This window comes from Pipistrellus hanaki (assembly GCF_964339955.1).
Source record: "Pipistrellus hanaki genome assembly, chromosome: 4".
Taxonomy (NCBI): domain Eukaryota; kingdom Metazoa; phylum Chordata; class Mammalia; order Chiroptera; family Vespertilionidae; genus Pipistrellus; species Pipistrellus hanaki.
The window spans coordinates 60,276,321-60,297,013 of record NC_140506.1 but is presented as its reverse complement, the minus strand read 5'-3'; the positions used below and the strand labels follow the sequence as shown (position 1 = coordinate 60,297,013).

Genomic DNA, 20,693 nt, shown 5'->3' with positions numbered 1-20,693 from the left:
AGAAAGAAATTTCAAAAGAGGAATCTAGGATTTCTGCTGCTGATACAGAACAGCTGAAAATGTCTTTGAGACCCTCCTCCATTTACAGGCTTTTATTGCGGGCCCACCATGTTCAGGCTGATCCTTTGGATGAGCTTGGCAGCCTATAGTGTATCTATCACTGAATGGCACCTGAAAGCACTTTGTCAAGGCTGTGACAGTCAGTCACACAAGGATGTGGTTAGATGAAATTAATTCTTATTAGGAAGTTTGTCAGTATTCATAGAATTAATATTCAGTTTTAATATTCTAAAAATAGAGTTGAGATCTAGCCCAAATTCTATTCTCATACAATTATAACAAATTAAAAAAAAAGAAAACTCTGTGGAAGAATAAAATATGATTAAGCCTAAGCTATTGATCCATGTATTTAAAAGACTGTCCAATAACTGAATCTCCACAGAGTAAAAAAACAGACATTTTCTTGGCACAGATTATAATAAGATTTATCCCGCTGTACTTTTAAATACTGGAGGAAATTGAGAGATACTTTATTTAGATCAAGGGTACTTATTAAAAGGTTCAGGCTGTATTGACACTTAAGTAATCATCTTTTGTTCATTATTTAATTTCTCTTGGCTATCTTTTACCAAATGAAGATGAGCTGTCTCAGATGTAGAATCATGAACTGTAACCATGTTTGTCATAGAATTATTTTAAAGTACATACTTCTCCCTTATAGGATCAAAAATCCAGCAACAATTGGCCAAAATACATAATAATGTAAAGAAACTTCAGCATCAGTTAAAAGATGTGAGGCCTACACCTAGTTGTAAGTACATTTAGATTTTATATTCTTATATATTAGTGTGTTTTTTATTGTTCATTAGAAACATACTTTTCTAATAGGAATTTTCCTCTTTAGCATTAATGGAACTAAGACCTACTTTATTGGTTAGGGATTGATAAGAATATATTAGAGAATTGTATTACCTGACTTTACATAGCTTTTTATCTTTAAAATGCTATAAATCCTGCCCAAGCTCAATTGGTTGGAACATTGTCCTGTACACCAAAAGGTTGCAGGTTCGATTCCCAGTTAGAGCACATACCCAGGTTGCATATACAGTCGATGAAAAGGAAAAAAGACTGATTTCCTCATGTTTACATAAGTAGACAGGAAAGGATACAATTTTATTTTTTTACAAATGACTAGTGTTTGTCCCAATATTATTTAACCATTTCTTTAGACATTTAGAATGTATCTTAAAAGGCAATTATTTCAAAAACCAATTGATAGGAAAACCACTAGGCTAAAAATCAGGAAATCAGTCTTTTTTCCTCTTCAATAATCTTATCTAATGAAAGAGTAATATGCAAATTGACCACACCTCTGCTACACCCACAAGCCACGCTCACCAGCCACTCCCACCAGCCAATCAGAGTGAGTATGCAAATTAACCCCAACCAAGATGGCTGCAGCCACAAGAGCAGGAGTTAGGCTTGGGTTTCCCAGGCAATGGGAGAAGCCAAGCTTTCCGCCTGCCCTTGCTGGCCTAGACCTCCACTCAAGGCTACAAAGTTTCAATTATAGAAGGTAAACAAATCCAAACAGAAATGGCAGCAGCCATAGTGCAAGCAGAAGGCTTGGCTCTGCTCCAGGCTACAAAGTTTCAACTGTAAAGGTAAATAAATTCCAGATACCAGGCCCCTGCTTGGGACGCCAGGGGATGTGGCTGGCCTGCAAACCACCACAGGCCCCTCGCCCAGGCCACCCCACGCCCCAGGGGAACCCCCACCTTGATCTAGGACACCCTTCAGGGCAGCTGGCCCCCATCTGTGCACCAGACCTCTATCCTATCTAATAAAAGTAATATGCAGATTGACCATCACTCCAACACACAAGATGGCTGTCTCAATGTGGTCAAAGATCCTGCCCCTATGTGGACACAAGATGGCCACCACAAGATGGCCAGCAGGGGAGGGCAGTTGGGAGGGACCAGGCCTGCAAGGGAGGACAGTTGTGGGTGATCAGGCAAGCAAGGGAAGGCAGTTAGGGGTGACCAGGCTGGCAGAGGAGGGAAGTTGTGGGCAAACAGGCTGGCAGGGGAGCAGTTAGACATCAATCAGGCTAGCATGGGAGTGGTTAGGGGGTGATCAGGCTGGCAGGCAGAAGTGGTTAGGGGCAATCAGGAAGGCAGGCGGGCAAGCATTTGGGAGCCAGCAGTCCTGGATTGTGAGAGAGATGTCCGACTGCTCATTTAAGCCCTATCCCAGTGAACATCCCTCGAGGGGTCCCAGATTGGAGAGGGTGCAGGCTGGGCTGAAGGACACCACCGCCCTTCCCCCTCCCCCCTCTGTGATGAATTTTACGCAATGGGTCTCTAGTGTGTATGTGCGTGTGCGTGTGTGTGTATGTGTGTGTGTGTGTATTTTATTGATTTTTTACAGAGAGAAGGGAGAGGGATAGAGTTAGAAACATGGATGAGAGAAAAACATCTATCAGCTGCCTCCTACATACCCCCATAGTGGGGATGTGCCCTCAACCAGGGTACATACCATTGACTGGAATCAAACCTGGGACCCTTCAGTCCACAGGCCGGCACTCTATCCACTGAGCCAAACCGGTTAGGGCTGCATATGAATCTTTCATTACCACTGATTTTCCATCCTATAAATGACCCTAATATCTGTTTTGCCCACTCCATAATTTATAAAAATTTATAGCATTTTTTAAAAACCCTCACCTGAAGATATGTTTCTATTGATTTTGAGAGAGAGAGAGAGAAACAACTATGTTAGAGAGAAACAGTAAAGTACTCAAGATGAATAGATTTTAAGAATCAAACAGATATTGAGTCAAATTCTTGATCTACCAGTTATGTGATTTTAGGCAAGTTCTTTGATTTTCCTGAGCTTTCATCTCTCAGCTCTAAAATGAAAATAACCACAGTACTTAACTCAGGGTTGTTTGGGGATGAAGTGACACAGTGTACATAAAGCACTTGTGCTGTGCTTAAAATTTAGGAAGCACTAAAAATGGCAAATATGAATATTATAGTTTGTTAAATTAATATAAAAAACCATAACAATACTAGAAAGAACATGGGCTAATATTTTAATAATTGTACTAAAAGGTCCAATGCATGAAATTCATTTGGGGGTAGGGGGTCCCTCAGCCTGGCCTGTGTGTGACCCCTCGGGGAGTGTCCACCTGCCAGCTTAGAGAGCGGGCCTAAGCTGGCAGTCGGATATCCCTCTCACAGTCTGGGAGTCATCACTCCTTACCACCCGCCTGCTTGCTACTCCTTACTACTCAACTGGCTGCTTCTTAGCGCTACCATGGAGGCGGGAGAGGCTCCTGCGCTGGCGCTGTACTCACCAGCCATGAGCCTTGCTCTGGAACTAAGCCCTGTTTTATTGGTTAGGGATTGATAAGAATACATTAGAGAACCGTATTATCTGATGTTTACATAGCTTTTTATCTTTAAAATGCTATAAGTCCTGCCCACGCTCAGTTGGTTGGAGCATTGTCTGTTGGGAGCGCACTGACAACCTGGGGGCAGCTCCTGTGTTGAGCATCTGCCCCCTGGTGGTCAGTGTACATCATAGTGACTGGTCATTCTGCCTGTCTTTCTGCTGTTTGGTCGGTTTGCATATTAGGCTTTTATTATATAGGATTATAGTTTATAAGAATGGATCAGAAACCATAAAGAAAATAGTGGGCAAAACTGACTGCTTAAAAAAACGAAATACCAAGAAAAGCCCACAAACCCTTATATAAGCAAAGTAGAAAGACAGGAAAATATTAGTGATATATGTAACTTAAAAGGCTAATATGCAGAGTGTCCCCTCAGGAGTTCGACTGAGAGACCAGGAGTTTGATTGCTTGCTATGATGTGTGCTGACCACCAGGGGGGTGGTGTGGAATGAAGGAAGGTCCTAACTGAGAGCTGGCAGTCGGGGAAGGGAAACCATGGTTGGCAGCTGGAAAGTCCCAATTGGCCCTGATCACCGGCCAGGTCTAGGGACCCCACCCATGCACTAATTTTGTGCACTGGGCCTCTAGTAGTATATAAAGAGTGCCTACAAATTAGAGTAACAAAGGTAAATTACCTAATAGAAAAATGGGCAAAGATATTAAGGTCCATTTTACAGTGAGAGAAATTCAAAAGGAGAAAAAATGTCCATTAAATCAGGAACAATAAATGTTTGCCTTTCATATTGGAAATGATTAAAAGTACCTGCCTGGGAAGGAGCACTCTCAGGATCCTTTAGGATAATAAATGTTTTTAAGCTAAGGGAACAGTCCATTTTTCCCTAATATTTAATTCTTAGTCACAATGAAATGATATAATTTTTCTGTTTTTTTATAGTTGTTGAAAAGCTCAGAGAAATGATGGAAGAAATCGAAAATGCAATTAACACTTTTAAGGAGGAGCAGAGATTAATGTATGTTTTAAACATGTTTTAATATAAAATTATTGATATATATTCCCAATAACTCTCCACTAGGTAGTTATATATAAACCATTTTACTGTTATACCTAGTGGCCCGGTGCACTAGGTCGTAGGGGAGAGGGGTGCTCCTCAGCCCGGCCTGTACCCTCTTTAAACTGGCAGTTGGACATCCTTCTCACAATCCGGGACCACTGGTTCCTAACTGCTCACCTGCCTGCCTGCCTGCCTGCTCGCCCCTAACCACTCTGCCTGCCAGCCTGATAACCCCCAACTGCCCCCCCTGCTGCCCTGCTTGTCCCTAACTGCCTCCCCCCCCACCTGATTGCCCCTAACTGCCTCTGCCTCAGCCCCACCACCCTGGCTTTGTCCAGAAGGATGTCTGGAAGGTCTCCCGGTGTAATTAGCCTATTACCCTTTTAGTAGTATAGATATATTACACTAGTCTTACACAGAGGCAACAACACTTTTCTAATTTTGTTTTAGGTTATAAATTGCTTTTCATGTTTAAAGTGAATGTTCATGTATATATGGACACTATAAAATCTTAGATAAGAATTTGAAAGACATTCTCTGAGGAAACTTAAGTCTTAGATTTATCAATGTTAATAGTGCTAAGTGGAGATGATGACACGAAAAGAGCAATAATTTAAATAAGAGGAAAAATAAAGGGTTAATATGGACTGATTTGTATCTTATTATTCAAACTTTATTTTTGAAATTTTAGATATGAAGAGCTTATTAAAGAAGAGAAAATAACTAATAATGAGTTGAGCGCCATCTCAAGGAAGATTGATACATGGGTTTTGGGTAGTTCAGAAACAGATAAAGCTTTCAGAGTGATGTCAAGCAAAGTTCCTGTAGACAAAGTAGCACCAACTACTCTTCCAGAGGAAGTGGTGGATTTTGAAAAATTCCTTCAGCAAACAGGAGGGCGACAAGGGGGCTGGGATGACTATGATCACCAGAACTTTGTAAAGGTGAGAAACAAACATAAAGGGAAGCCAACATTTATGGGAGAAGCCCTAGAACACCTTCCCGGAAGAACACAGGATGAAGTTGAACAGCATGAGAAATGGTATCAAAAGTTTCTGGCCCTAGAAGAAAGGAAAAAGGAGGTAATAATAATTATTATAGCTATTATTTGTTGTGTTTTTCTCTGTTCTAGCTACTGTGGTAAACTCTTTAACATTTATTCATTTTACAACAACTCCATGAGGTATATTTGCAGTTTTCACTCCATCTTACAGAAGGTGCGATGGGCATTGGGAAGTTTTAAGTAACTTAACTAAAGGAACTATAGTTGGACTTTCTAAGGCCAAACATTTCTACCCCAAGAAATAATATAGTGGGCTAGAAAACTTCTGATTGTGGGCAAAACCCTCAATGTCCACCAGAAATGGTAAAGCCATGATTTGGTTCTAAATGGTCTGACTTCAGAGCCCATACTCTCAACCACATCACTCTTAATTCCCCTTCTGATATTTGAACAAAGAAGGGTCACTCAGAAAGGATTTTAAGCCTTGAAAGAGGATTTTGGAAGCATAAGTAAGATGATCAGAGGAAAAGAATGTTTCCCATGAACACAAACAAATGAGGTGTAATCTTTGTGAACTGGGGGTTAAGAGAGGATAAGAAAGGTCAAAAGAATAAATCATTATTCAGTGTTTTAAGAGACATTAATTTTTAAGAACAAAAGTAGAAAAAACTGTACTGGTTAAAAAGGCAACAACAACAACACTTGGAAACCCAAGTATCCTGTAACCAATATTCTTTATAGAAAGATGGACTTGAGGTTGTATTTTAAAGTGCTTTTGGTTATTAATTTTTCCCTTACTATATTTTCTTCATCAGTCTATTCAGAATTGGAAAACTAAAAAGCTGCAAAAAAAGGAGGAAATGTTCAAGGAAAAGGCAGAGGACATGCCTATGCTTTTTCAAAGCAAACAAGAAGATAATCAAAAGCAAAAAGAGGAACAAAGAAAGAGGCAGAAATTGGCAGTGGAAGCTTGGAAAAAACAGAAAAGTATAGAAATGTCAATGAAATATGCTTCCCAGTTAAAAGAAGAGGAAGAGAAAGAGAAAAGGCAACAGAAAGAGCGCCAACGCCAGTTTAAACTAAAATTACTACTAGAAAACTACACTCAGCAGAAGAAAGAACAGGAAGAATTTTTAAGACTTGAAAAGGAGATAAGGGAAAAGGCAGAAAAGGCAGAAAAAAGGAAAACTGTTGCTGATGAAATTTCCAGATTTCAAGAAAGAGTAAATACGTTTTCTAAATAATTTTAGAAATTATTTAGTGGTATTACTACAAATAGAGGTACTACTTCCAGATTCAGTTCAGGAAAAATTGAGTGCTTCTGTTATATTAGGCTTCTGCTTACCAATGCTCCCTCATTCCACCTCCCTGCCCCCGCCCTCATTTCTTGTATATTATAGTAGTGGGAAAGATAGATGGGCAAGTATATTTCTGTATGATGTTGTCAATAGTGCCGTGATTGAGGTGATTGTGGACAGAGAATTTTAGAAGATGGGTATGCAGGGAGGGTAGCTTATTACCATAGCTATTAGTGTCAGAGAGACACTAAGTGGTATTTGAGTCTTGAAGAAGAAAGGAGAGATCTTTCCTAGTGAAGGGAACAGCATGAATGACAGCTTGGAGAAGTCTAACAGTGGTTTGTGGGGAACCCACGAACACTTCAGTATCCTAAGGGCATCAGAGGGCAGGTGGGAATCAGCAGGAACAAGGCTGGAAAGGTAGCCACAGGCTAGACTACTTTTTCTTTGCCAAACTGCCTGGCTGTTCCCCACAGATGATTTCCTTACTTGTTTACGGTCCATCTCCCATCATAGTAGAAGCTCCATAAGGGTAGAGATTTTGTCCTTTGTTTATTCCTGTACCCTGGACATTGTAGATATTCAGTGTATATTTAAAGGAATCAAGGTTATTGCTGAAGGTAGGATCATAAATGATTTAAAAACAAACATATATAAGAAAATGCAGTCAAAGAGATTATAGTCTTATCAAAGTGGAATTCAGTCCTAAGAGTCTCAAAAAGACAAAGTATATATACTTTAAAACGAAAAAGAGTGCAAATGAGATAAAACAGCAATATCTATAAAGCAAAAATCAAGAAAAGTACAAAAAATTAGGCAAAAACACATTAGTGGAATTTTAGTCTCTATAAAAATATCTCCCCAAATAACAAAATGCCCCAAATATGAGATCTAAAACCAGACATATCTGTACTGAAAGTGGGCTTAACTCACCTATTAAAATAAGAAATAACCAAGCAGAAAATAATTCCAAAAGATGTGCATGTATCACACTTATTTTTAAGGAAAATAAAGCTTTTGCTCTTGTTGGAAAAGGTCAGATTAAGGAATATTAATATTTAAAGTAATTTAATTTTACTTTCAAGCAGTTACTTTAAATTTTACTTTAAAATTTGTTTGAAACAAATTTTAGTTGATTTTACTTTCTAATGTTATATTTTTTGTTGGCATATGTTTCTTAGGATTTGCGTAAACTTGAACTGAAAATTCTTGATAGACAGTCAAAAGAAGATGAAAAGGCAGAAAAACAAAGAAGACTGGCAAAATTAAAAAAAAAGGTACTCTTTACTGAGATTATTTTTGTTATTCTAATTCCATGATTTGTAAGAATACAAACATCCATTTTCTTTATATCCAGCTTGATTTCTGTATCATCTTCTTTAAAATGTACTTATTTAGCATAGCTTAGTACAATTTAAACTATTGTTTGAATTCTATCATTTCACATTATAAACACAGTGCTTAATCTCATTGGTGATACTAATAGCTAGAGATATAGGTGACTCTCAAAAAAACAAAGAACTTACTGGTGGATATTTATCCTAAATTTATTGCCTGGCTATGGCACTATTTGCTGCATCATATTTCCTTCATACTATAAACAGAATAAAATAATTGAACTAGAAAAAAGAAACTAAAGTAACAGTTTATTGATTGATGTAGTCCCAACTTTTATTTTAGCTATATGAGCACAATAAAAAGTTTACAGAAGAGATTATTAACAGTTTTCAATATCAAGTTATTTTTCTTAGTAAGGATCACAAATACAATGTTAATATTTCAGATTCATTTTACTTCTGATTGCAGGTTGAAAACAATGTTAACAGAGATCCTTCTAGGCTTTACAAACCTACCAAAGGCTGGGAAGAACGGACCAAAAACTTAGGACCAACAGGCTGTGGGCCACTTCTACATATCCCACATAGGTAAAAAGGAGTTAGAAGGAGTGTTAACTTTATAATAATTTAATAACTGCATGTTTCACCTGGCCAGCATGGCTTAGCGTTTGAGTACTGACCTATGAATCAGGAGGTCATAATTTGATTCCCAGTCATAACACTTGCCCGGTTTCAGGTTCATTCCCCCGTAGGGGGTGTGCAGGAGGCAGCCAATCAATGATTCTCTCTCAGCATTGATGTTTCTCTCTCTCTCCCCCTTCTCCCTTCCTCTCTGAAATCAATAAAAATATTTTTTAAAATAACCATGTTTAGCCAAAACCGGTTTGGCGCAGTGGATAGAGCGTCGGCCTGCAGACTGAAGGGTCCCAGGTTCGATTCAGGTCAAGGGCATGTACCTTGGTTGTGGACACATCCCCAATGGGGGGTATGCAGGAGGCAGCTCATTGATGTTTCTCATCGATGTTTCTAACTCTCTAACCCTCTCTCTTCCTCTCTGTAAAAAATCAATAAAATATATATTTTTAAAAATAACCATGTTTATATTTTGTGCAACTTTGATATGTACATTATATTTTATAGTAAAAAGTGATAAAAAATAAATCTACATATATTTTTTTAAATTAACATTTAATCGGCATAACTCGAGTTGGCCCACCTCCACTTGGATGCATACTTTTCACTTGTTTCACACTGGCATCCACACCCTGGCCTCTTACTTTTCCTCTACCTGAATAAAACTTGCTTTATAAAAAAGTTCGAGTAAAAGAAATAGAAGTTAACATATAATCGGTTAGGGTTTTTATAAAATTTTTCCTTGTATTTATAATTGCTCTTCTCTTCTTCTCCTAGGGCTATTCCAACCTGGAGACAAGGACTTTAGAAAAGAATATGAGATAATGGAATTGGTATTCAGTTGATGGGAATGTTAGCATATTCAGCTTGAATAGGATAGAGTGATTCACGGCATGTTTTTTAAATATCACTAGCTAAGACAGACTGATTATGGTGTTGTATGTAAATTGACAGATGTTAAGCTCCAAGTAGTATTGTCATTAGTATTTCCTGTTTATACCAGGAGGGTATGTAATGTGTACGTTGGCCTATTATTATGTAAAAGTTTTTTTTTTAATAAGTTTGTGTTACAAATACTATTTCATTTAAATACCCACAACATTTCAAAGATACTTTCTTTTTGGCATGGCACAGCAAAATAAGTTGGGACAATCACGGAATGACATTTTCAAACCAAACTTTTGTAACATTTATATTTTGGAGGTAAGTTAGCTTGAAAAACAAAAATATAAAAAAATTTTTGGTTTGAATTATGAAATAAGTTAGTACTTTTTCTAAGTTTAACAAATTGGTAGTTTATTAGTTACTACATTTTTATGTAATAAATATTTTGTATTTGTTCGAAGCATGCTTTGTTTTATATATTTATATTAAAAATATGCCTCACAGTTCACATCTCATTTATACTCTATTATTTGTATTATTGATAAAATCTTTTTGGTTTCCTTTAGCTTTTCCAATTTTCCTTTTAGCCTTTTTGGACTTTACACATTTATAAAATCTTTGTGTCTTTCATATCTTCCTGCCTGATTCAATTTTCTGCTTCTGTTTGCCTCAAAACATTTGTTCAAAAGTTACTTTTAAAATTTACAAGCTTTGGTACATGAAAACACAATGTAACAATTAGGCTCAACTTTTCATATAAAATCTTAGTTCCTAATTTTAATTAGTTCTCAACAGCTAATAGAAAAATACCATCCTATCTAATAAAGAGGGAATATGCAAATTGACCATCACACCATCAAAAAGATTGCGGCACCCATAACCACAAGATGGCAGTGCCCAGTCCCCTCAACCCTGCGGGAGCCCCCCAGTCCTTCCAGCCCTGCTGGGGGAGGAGGGGGCAGGCACACAGTGCGGCTGGACCCGCCCTCTGCCCCCCAGCTGCCCCGGGCCAGCCCAAGGTGCAGGCAAGCCTGGATGTCGGCTGCCCACCCATCCAGGGCCACCCGAGACTCGGGTAACTAGGGCCGGCCAAGGCTTGCTGCCGGCTGTGGCAGTAGCAGAGGTGTGATGGGGCCAAGTCGCCTCCCGCCCCTGAGGGCTCCAGGACTGTGAGAGGGCAGGCTGGGCTGAGGCCCCCTCTCTCCAGTGCATGAATTTTCATGCACCAGGCCTCTAGTATACATAATAAACAAAGTTATTTCTTATGACTTTTAGATGTAACTTGATACATTTAGGTCAAATGACTCAAATTTACTATGAGTAATAGTAGTCAAAACTTTTTTCTTATTTTACAATTATGACTCAAAGTAAATATAATTTCTAAAGGGAACTAAATTATTATTACACAGTTATTGTTGCAAAATAGGAGAATTAACATAAAACATCCTTAATCAGGAAAGCACATTTTATTTGTAGCACTCATTTTCCATGAATTTTAAAAATGATTTGAGGCTGTTTAGAATAAAATATAGAACAGGACAAGGGAATTTAAAAACAATTGAATAAGAAGATACAGAAAAGTAAAGGTTTTTATTTGCTACTTACTAACATGTTGCTTTTTTTCCCACACACAAATGCAGCTTTCAATTTCCTGCATCTAAGGTAAGCATAGTGGGCAATGCTATATGGGTTTTTTGTTTATTTTTATTTTGTTTGTCTTTTTAATAATAGAAAGTGTATGGAAGTTTCTTTGAACAACCAGTCCTTCTAACTGAATCTAAAGTGAATGAGGAATTTGTTATATGGCTCTTTATACAGACTACGTAAAATAAACAACAGACATGTCTTCAGTTGCAAGCTCATAGAAGAGATGTCAAACACTTCTTAAACTGGTTTAAAAGGACATTAATAAGAAATTTAGAGAGAAAAAAACACACACACAAATGTTATAAAGCACCAATTCAACCACCCCCGGGTAACTTTTTCCAAAAGTATAGCTACATATTTTTAAATAGCTATAGTCATAGATTAAGTTAGTTACTATATTGTAAGCACTTTACATTACACATATTTGTCTCTTTCTACATAATTTAGTCATTATCACTTAATGGCTAAATAAGATTCAATTATAATGAGGATACTCCATCATTCTCATACTTTGAAGACTTGAGCTATTTATATTTCTTTAATTTTCTAACAAAGCTATTAATTAAAATTATACCCAAACTTCTATTAGCTCAATTGATTATAAGACAAAACAAAACAAAACATAGCTAATAATGTTGAGTGGCATTCTATGTGGGGGTTATATTCTGTCATGGATATGCCAGAAACCTTGTATGATCAAAATCACCCATGAAAAGCCTTTTCTTTATCTAGAAGTATATAATATTACTTCTCACTGAGCCCATCCTAGAAATATTTCCTCCTGATTTGGATCAGATTGCTGAGAATCAGATGAAATATTTGGCTTCCTTTTAAGGGCCAGTTTGAAGAGGATTATCTTTCAGAGCATATATAGAGTATGCATAGTTGATTCTGGTAAGTTAAATGTATTTTATATGACTACACTTTGAACATCTTCAGATATTGTGTGTGTGTGTGTGTGTGTGTGTGTGTGTGTGTAAGTATGTAATAATATAGTGAAAACTCTCTAGATAGGGCATACCTGAAGGGCAAGGATTATGGACTCCATAATTGTAGAGAAGCACCAAGGACAGCCCTCTGCTTATACCCAGCCATTTGTTACTGCTGTATTTGCTGACATTCAGGAAATCTGTAAGTAGTAGGCACTTTGGATTGGTGAATAAGTATGAGATAACTCCAGCCCACATGATATACTTTTTAAGAAATAAATTTTTTAACACAGCTAATAAAAATTATACCCAAACTTCTATTAGCTCAATTGATTATAAAACAAAACAATCTAGTTTCAAGCCTGACCCTAGGGTGGGTTTCTTTTTCTCTCAATATTTCATTATGAAGTTTCATTATGAAGTTTTAAAGAGAAATGCTGAAGCAACTTAAATCCCTCTTTTTTGGGGGGGTAGGGGGGAAGCATGTGATTTCACTTTTTAGTATATGGGTAGTTGGAGAATAGATGGAGCTTACTTGCTGTTGCAAATTGATAAAACAGTGATGCTGAAGTCAAAACATTGATTCAAGCAGAGAGTAAAACCTTAAAACTTGTAAAAGAAAAATGCAAGCAGTCACATGTGTGAGTATATGTTGTGCATGCGTATTGCATTTAGATATATTTAAACGTGATTTCTGATATTCTCGAGAACTGGGAACGACTCAACTTTTGTAGTGTCAGTAATCACTTAAACATTTGTTTATATCCATAGATTGAACTGTAGGTTTAGTTAACATATCCATTCAGCTTAAAACTGTGGCCTCCCCCGCAAAATGAATCTGTTGGAAAATTTATACCGAGCCATTGCTGTTTTCATATATTCCATCCCCATGACCTTTGGGGCCTGATTTCCTCAAAGCACACCTGGACCTACTGACATTACGCTTCAAAGTACTAGTTTCTGAGCCGCACTTTACAAGGCTCGCGAGGTGTTTCCGAAGCTTTGGGGTTTGGGGTAGGAAAGCTTGGGTGGTGCTCTACCTAGGAAGGAACCCGGCGATAAAGCGCGGGGCCCGACTTCCCAGTGACTGTGTCTTCAGCAAACGCACCCGGTCCAGCTCCTCGGGATCCCTTCGCGCCGCCCGCCAACTGCTTCCGGGTCACGGCGGGCGTCGCTTCCGCAGCAGCATGGCGGCGGCGGAGGACGGGCAGCCGGCGGGGGACTGCGAAGGAGAGCGGCTGGATTTCCTGCGGGACCGGCACGTGCGGTTCTTCCAGCGCTGCCTCCAGGTTCTGCCGGAGCGCTATTCTTCGCTGGAGACCAGCAGGTAACTGGCGGCCACCGCCGGCAGGGCCGGCCCGGGGTGCGGGCCCCGGCGGGACGGCGCCGGAGGGGGCTGCGCCGCCGCCCACCTGGCCCTGCCCCGCGCCTCCCCTCCCCTCCTCTCCTCTCCGCTGGCCGGGGGTCACTCTCTTTCCCCCGGGCTACGGGGGAGGGTTTGGGGGAGCTGGACGTCCAGGGCTTTGGCGATCTCCAGTTTCCGCCCATTTTCACTTCCCGGCCATTCACCCCGTCAACTCTGAGCTTTTTCACTCCGTCCTCCCGGCCTCATTACTTTTAATGGGTATAAAAGGAAAAAAGGAAAAGCGTTTGTCATTATATTTTAGATAAACAGCCTCTCCTGTGGTTCCCTTTCCTAATTCATTGGCGCTTTTTTCTTTTTTTTTTTTCTTTTTTTTCTTTTTTACCGAGGTGGCATTGGTTAATGACATTATACACATTTCAGGTGTTTAGGTTAGGATTATAATTCGATATCTGTAAATGCTGTTGGGTGTCCATCACGAAAAGTCTGTTTCCATCGTTCACCACGTATGGGACTCGTTAACTCATAGCTGAGTGGCCGTCTTGTGCTTGGTGTACAGGAGCAGCAGAGAGCCTCTGACGTGTGAATGGAAATTCACTTTCCAGGAACTGCGAATCCAGTGACAGGAGGAGATTGGCGAAGGAGGTGCAGTGTTGCTTGAAGCAGCCTGGAGAAGCGTGTTTGCAATGAGAGTGTGATCTGGCAGAGGCTGAGAAACTCTGAATTAGTCATTCAGAGTAAAAGTCTGGGGATGAGAAGAACGGAAGGCGGAGGCAGTCTTTGCTCTCATCGCCGTTTTGAAGTGAGGCTCCAAAGCTGCCGGGGACTGGGTGGGAAGAGCAGGTTGTTTTTGCTCTGGTCTCTCTCCACACTTTCTGAACTCTGAGTCTTTACTGTATTTTGAACACTGCCTGACTGGGTCAGTTTTGGAAGTTTTATAGATTACTTCTGCATACTGCTCAGGAAACATTTATGTTAGTTGCTGGAATACAGCTGACCAAGATAAACTAGCAGTTTATCAATAGAGTTCTGTGCAATCCGTGTAGGTAGGATTCATGGGAGCTAATTGAAAGGGCAGGTCCCCAATCCAGATTTCTTTAGAGATGCCTTCTCTAATCACCCTTTCCAAAAGACACCACTTCCAATCACCACCCAAAATTATATATTTATTGGCTTATTTGCTTAACATATTTTTTCATACTGGATTGTAAACTTCATGAAGGCAGGGTCTTTGTCTGTCTTGTTTATTTCTTTAAAACTAGCGTTGCCCTGTCCAGTATGGTGGTGGCCATTAGTCACATTTGACTATTTAAATTTGAATTAATTAAAATTAAATTAAATTTAAAATTCAATTCTGTTTACAGTAGCCACTGTAGTTCAAATGCACAGTCACCACATTGGCTATGGCTTTTGCTCCTATTCCAATAGTTCTGTCATCTCAGAAAATCTTATTGGATAGCATTGTACTGGGACATTGAGCAGCTTTGGGCACATGAGAAGCATTAAATATTTATTGAATAATGTGAGCTGAGCTCTGAAAGATGAACAGATTCTTGTTCAAAAAGAGTAAAGCGTTATTTATATTCCTTTCTCTATCCATCAGTATGGATTGACTAGCAGAGCCCATGCCTAGACTTAATTATATCATTTATATAATATCATTAACCAATGTTACTTCAATAAGTTTAATTTTTTTTAAAAGAGTTCCAAAATTGTATGGTATAGGATGTTAAGAAATACATATTTTTAAAAATATATTTCTTTATTGATTTCAGAGAGGAAGGGAGAGGGAGAGACAGGAACATCAATGATGAGAATCATTGATCGGCTGCCTCCTACATGCCCCCTACTGGGGATCAAACCCTCAACCTGGGCATGTGCCCCAGCCCGGAATCAAACCTGGGACCCTTCAGTCCACAGACTGCCGCTCTATCCACTACACCAAACCGGCCAGGGCTTAAGAAATATTTTGATAAGCACATTTATGTCTTATTGGGATTAATTTTATGTGAATTCATAGCAATTGGGAAAAAAAAATCTTCCATCCTATTTTGACTGTTGAACTTTGTAGCTATTATTATAGGTCTGTGGTTGTATTTTTAAAATGAAGGTGCGTTTGATTGGTTTACCCTTTAAAATTTCAGCATGGACAAAACCACATAGACTAATGCATATTGACAGTAAATTGTGTAATCTTGGTCACAATATAAGTAAAACAGTAAAAAATGTTTAATACTTGATTTAATAACATTAGTATAATTTAGAATCTACACCAGGCATTACATACTAGATAATAGATATATAGTATCATGGTATATTACATTAGTTAAGAGATATTAATTATATATATTTATGCCTTGTGTTTGTCACTTGAGTAGAATTTTTAAAAATAATTTTTGGGCCGAAGCCGGTTTGGCTCAGTGGTAGAGCGTCGGTCTGCGGACTGAAAGGTCCCAGGTTCGATTCCGGTCAGGGGCATGTACGTTGGTTGCGGGCACATCCCCAGTAGGGGGTGTGCAAGAGGCAGCTGGTCGATGTTTTTCTCATCGACGTTTCTAGCTCTCTATCTCTCTCCCTTCCTCTCTATAAAAAATCAATAAAATATATTTAAAAAAAAAAATAATAATAATTTTTGGTTTCTGATGGCTCAATTAATAATACATTTCAGATAATCTGTACAACCCTGGCAGGTGTGGCTCAGTTGATTGGGTGTCCCGTGCACTGAAACGTTGCTGGTTTTAGGCAGCCGATGTTTCTCTCTCCCTCCCTTTCTCTAAAAATCAATAAAAATATATTTTTTTTAAACCTAATCTGTACATATCAGTTTTTGTTGTGATTTTTAAAAAAAGTTTTCAGTTTTTCTGTTTCCTGATTTACAGTCTTTTCTTAGTTTAGCATTAAGTCCTTTTGTGGTGAATGTGATTCATGTTGACTGTAAGATACCTGTGAAGCCCTGACTGGTTTGGCTCAGTGGATAGAGTGTTGGCCTGCGAACTGAAGGGTCCCAGGTTCGATTCTAGTCAGGGGCATGTACCTTGGTTTCGGGCACATCTCCAGTAGGGGGTGTGCAGGAGGCAGCTGATCGATGTTTCTCTCTAACCTTTTCCCTTCCTCTCTGTAAAAATTCAATAAAATATATATATTTTTAAAAAGATACTTGTGAAGAAGCTCCAACCTTTTAAGCAAAGGTGATTGGTCACAAAATTTCTACTGATACTAGAGTTTTAAGATAAAACTGTGTGGTGACAAAGATGTTATTCTTATCCAGTATTGCAGTTCAATTCCACAGACATTTATTGAGTGCCTGTGTGTGCATAGGTATGGGGATATGGTAGTAAACCCATGATTCAGGTGTTCCTGTGTTCATTCCTTTTTACTGATAGATATGAAATAGTTTACTCTAAAGAAGGCTAATATTGGACCTAGACATTTAGATTCTTATTTTCTGACCCACCATTTTGTCAGAATTGTTTCATTTCCCTGTTTCCTTTGGTCTAACAAATAAGACTAAATAATTTTTACTTTTCCAATAACAATTGCTCTATGAAAATTCAAATGTATAGTGTTTGTTGTTTCACCTGAGGTTTTTCTTTTATATTAGCTTCTGAAAAGTAGTTACTAGTCAAGTCAAAAGGATATTAAATCTTGGATTGTGAGCTTTGTTCTTAAGCTTGAAAATTTTGAGATCTTTTGGAGAAATCATTTATGCTCCACTGGTGAAGCGATTTGATGTAAGGACAAAAAATGTTACTTTTTCATTCATGTAAGATATACCTTTTATATGTATTGTTCAGTGCAGAAGAGGCAGAAAGACTTGGCTTGCTTTGGTTTTTCAGACTACATACTCAGTTCAATTTTAGGGGAAAGAAAGATTAGAGAAAAGTCCTCCAAAGAAATGATAAAATAAAAATAACCTCATTGGCCCGATTTTAGGTACTCACATGACAAGATTACCTCTCTGTATACCTGCAACAAGGCAAGTTGCACAGCAATCGATATTCCAAGTAGCAGTCATCTGGTCAACATAAAATCCTACATTATTTCTCCCAGTGGCCCACAGCCTAAAATTTCTTTCTATTTCCTGTGGCCTGTTTAATTTTCTTCCTCTCAGAGTTTTAGGACTACTTGAGAACTCTGGCATGGTCAGAAAAGGAATACTTTCCTAATCTATCTTCGGGCAAGGCCCAGATGACTTCTTGGTCCTGTCTGCCAGCCACTGCTGAGCACTTCATTTTACAAACAGAAGCTTTGCTCTGTAGCTGTTAATTTTATAAACCATAGTCTCAACTGCTATGAATTGAAAATGCTGGACATTTAGAAGCCTTTAATGATTAAGTGTGCAAGATTTTAAAATAGGGTACCACCAGATGACTGATTTCTGGTATTCGTCTTCATATCTGGGAGCAAGTAAAATGAAAAACAGATCATTCAGGTAACACTTATAAACAGATAACAGTATGACTTTAAATCAGGGTTTCTCAACCTCAGCATGTTGACATTTTTTACCAAATACTTACTTACTTACTTATTTTTAATCCTCATGTGAGGACATGCTCATTGATTTTTAAAGAGAGGGGAAAGGGAAGGAGAGGGGAGGGGAGACAGACAGACAGACATGGGTGTGAAAGAGAAATATTCCTAAAGGTGCCTGACTGAGGACTAGGGACCAAACCTGCGATCTAGGTTTGTGCTCTGACCAGGAATGGATCCCGAGGCCCAAGACCTTTCAGTGTACTGTATGACACTCCCACCAACTGAGCCACACCAGCCAGGGCTCCACCAGCCACCTTTTTCTTTTTCTTTTCTTTTTAATTTTAAGAAATAGTTTGATTTTTAAAATACATATTTATTGACTTCAGAAAGGAAGGCAGAGATAAAAGCAACAATGATGAGAGAGCGTCACTGACTGGCTGCCTCTTGCACACCCCACAGTGGGGTTTGAGCCGGCAACTCCTGAATGTACCCTGACCTGGAATTGACTCATGACCATCTGGTTCATAGGTCAAAGCTCAATGACTGAGGCATGCCAGGCGGGCAATTTTATTAATTTTTGGGGAGAGAAGGGTGAGGGAGAAAAACACAATGCAAGAGTGCAACATAGACCACCCATTTCCTGCTCACCCTATTCTGGGAAGCTAGCCCACAACCCAGGGACACTCCAAGCAATTCGACTGGCAACCCTTCTGTACATGGGACCACACCCAAACAACTGAATCACAACATCCATGATGGTGTATTCACTTTAGACCACAATGTGCTAATCTTTGTAAATTTAAACATTCAAATACTCAGTGACTCAGATTATGCACTCACTTTTTGACAAAAGTAAATAAAACCTATCTATATAAAAAATTATACAGGAATGTTGACACCAACTTTATTAGAAATAACCAAATATTTATAAAAATGGATAAGCTATTGGTGATATATTCAAAGGTAAGAATATTAGGAAAAACAGATGAGTTACTAATATATCTTTAATGAAACTCCAAGTATTTAGGAAACACCAGATATTTCTTTACTTAATGAGGTTGACCAGTAAACCATATGACATTTAGCAGAATTCTTGGCCTTTACCTACCGGATGCCAGTAGCATCTCCCCTATTTGTGAGAACCAAAAATCTTCGGAATGTCCCCTGGGGGTAATATTGCTGCCAGTGGAGAACCTCAGCTATGGGGAAGCCTGGCTGCACGTTAGACTCCCCTGGGAAGGTGTTTTGTTTTGTTTTGTTTTAAATACCAAGTTCCCAATTTTCTCCCAGAATTTCTTTCTTTTTTTTTTTTTTTTTAATATATTTTATTGATTTTTCAGAGAGGAAGAGAGAGGGATAGAGAGTTAGAAACATCGATGAGAGAGAATCATCATCGATCAGCTGCCTCTTGCACACCCCCTACTGGGGATGCGCCCGCAACTAAGGTACATGCCCTTGACCGGAATCGAACCTGGGACCTTTCAGTCCCCAGGCCGACGCTCTATCCACTGAGCCAAACCGGTCCCGGCTCTCCCAGAATTTCTAATTTTACTGTCATAGAGTAGGGCCCAGGCCTCTCTAGGTTTGTTTGTGGTGTTTTCGTTGCTTGTTTTTAAACTGATAGTAATATATAGACAGATTTGAGAAACACCCCTGTGGAGAACACCACACTGCCGTCAGTTTTAATTGGTTATATAGCATTGAAATCTTAAGCAAATTACTTTAATTCTTTGAACTTCATTATCTTGTGCTAGAAATTTTAAGAGATAGACTGTATTATTTCTCAGTTTCTTAACTGAGTAAAGAATACCAGCATATTTTAATAGCTCTTTCGATATGATTTCTTAGTATGTAATTTTTACTAATTGGAAGGTATTTATTTTATTCAGTCTCAACAGGTTATCAACAATCTCATGTTGTTCTCCATTTTTATTTCTGTCTTCCTTTTGCTTTTTTCTATAATAATGCTTTAATAAGCTAAATTATTATATGCTTACTTTTACCTGATTGTGATCATTTACTTTCTGGATTGTAGTAAAACTGAAAACCTTGTGAGAGCTCTCCAGGAGGGTTAGATATAGTATTGCAGGTCTTTTATTTGTTAGTTAATTCAATAGATATTTGAGTTCATATCAGAATGAGGCAGAACTTATCTCATGAAATATACTTATTACCAAGAGCAGTGATTTTCAAACTTGGCTACTGCTAGGTAGAAGTTTTCCTTAAGTCCATAGTACCATTTTGTTTTAGAGAAGAGCTGTTCCCTGGGGGAGAAAGGTTGCCAACCCAAATCTGGAGAAAAGACCTATAACAGGAAACTGTGATTGTAGTCATTGATACTCCTATCCCTTTGAAACAGAAAATAACAATAATAGTATCTTCCATTTATTGAGTGCTTGCTTATGGTAAACACAGTAACTATGTGAGGTGTAACAATAATTTACAGATAAGGACTTAGAAAGATTGAGAAAAGGTTAGGTAACCTGCCCAGGTTTTACATGGCTATAAATTGGCCAACCTAGAATTTGAAGCTATGAAATCTGAGCTATAAATTACAGCTTTCCATATGAAGGTATTCCATTCCCCTCTAGATTAAATATCCTGATCTTAACCAGATAAATCACCTCCCTAATTAAGGTGAATCTGAGTGGG

The 20,693-nt window shown here is 38.6% G+C and overlaps 2 protein-coding genes across 8 annotated transcripts in view; both read left to right on the top strand.

Annotated features, from left to right (window-relative positions):
- Positions 1 to 13,315, top strand: part of CCDC112 (coiled-coil domain containing 112) — a 114,306-nt gene extending 100,991 nt beyond the window's left edge. For 3 of the 6 annotated variants that reach the window (XM_084882835.1, XM_084882836.1, XM_084882833.1), the window contains 7 exons: positions 722 to 811; positions 4,356 to 4,431; positions 5,165 to 5,555; positions 6,292 to 6,699; positions 7,956 to 8,051; positions 8,581 to 8,699; positions 9,522 to 10,135. In XM_084882835.1, the coding sequence (XP_084738961.1) occupies positions 722 to 811; positions 4,356 to 4,431; positions 5,165 to 5,555; positions 6,292 to 6,699; positions 7,956 to 8,051; positions 8,581 to 8,699; positions 9,522 to 9,552 (1,211 nt within the window). In that variant the 3' untranslated portion in view covers positions 9,553 to 10,135. Of the gene's footprint in view, positions 1 to 721; positions 812 to 4,355; positions 4,432 to 5,164; positions 5,556 to 6,291; positions 6,758 to 7,955; positions 8,052 to 8,580; positions 8,700 to 9,521; positions 10,136 to 11,269; positions 11,292 to 13,249 lie in introns of those variants that run through there. The other 3 variants (XR_014794938.1, XM_084882837.1, XM_084882834.1) reach the window with 3 other exon arrangements.
- A 22-nt stretch (positions 13,316 to 13,337) lies between these two features.
- Positions 13,338 to 20,693, top strand: part of PGGT1B (protein geranylgeranyltransferase type I subunit beta) — a 37,227-nt gene continuing 29,871 nt past the window's right edge. Inside the window, exon 1 of one of the 2 annotated variants that reach the window (XM_084882841.1) lies at positions 13,338 to 13,532. In XM_084882841.1, coding sequence (XP_084738967.1) covers positions 13,393 to 13,532 — 140 coding nt within the window. In that variant the 5' untranslated portion in view covers positions 13,338 to 13,392. The remainder of the gene's footprint in view (positions 13,533 to 20,693) is intronic. The other variant, XM_084882842.1, reaches the window with a different exon arrangement.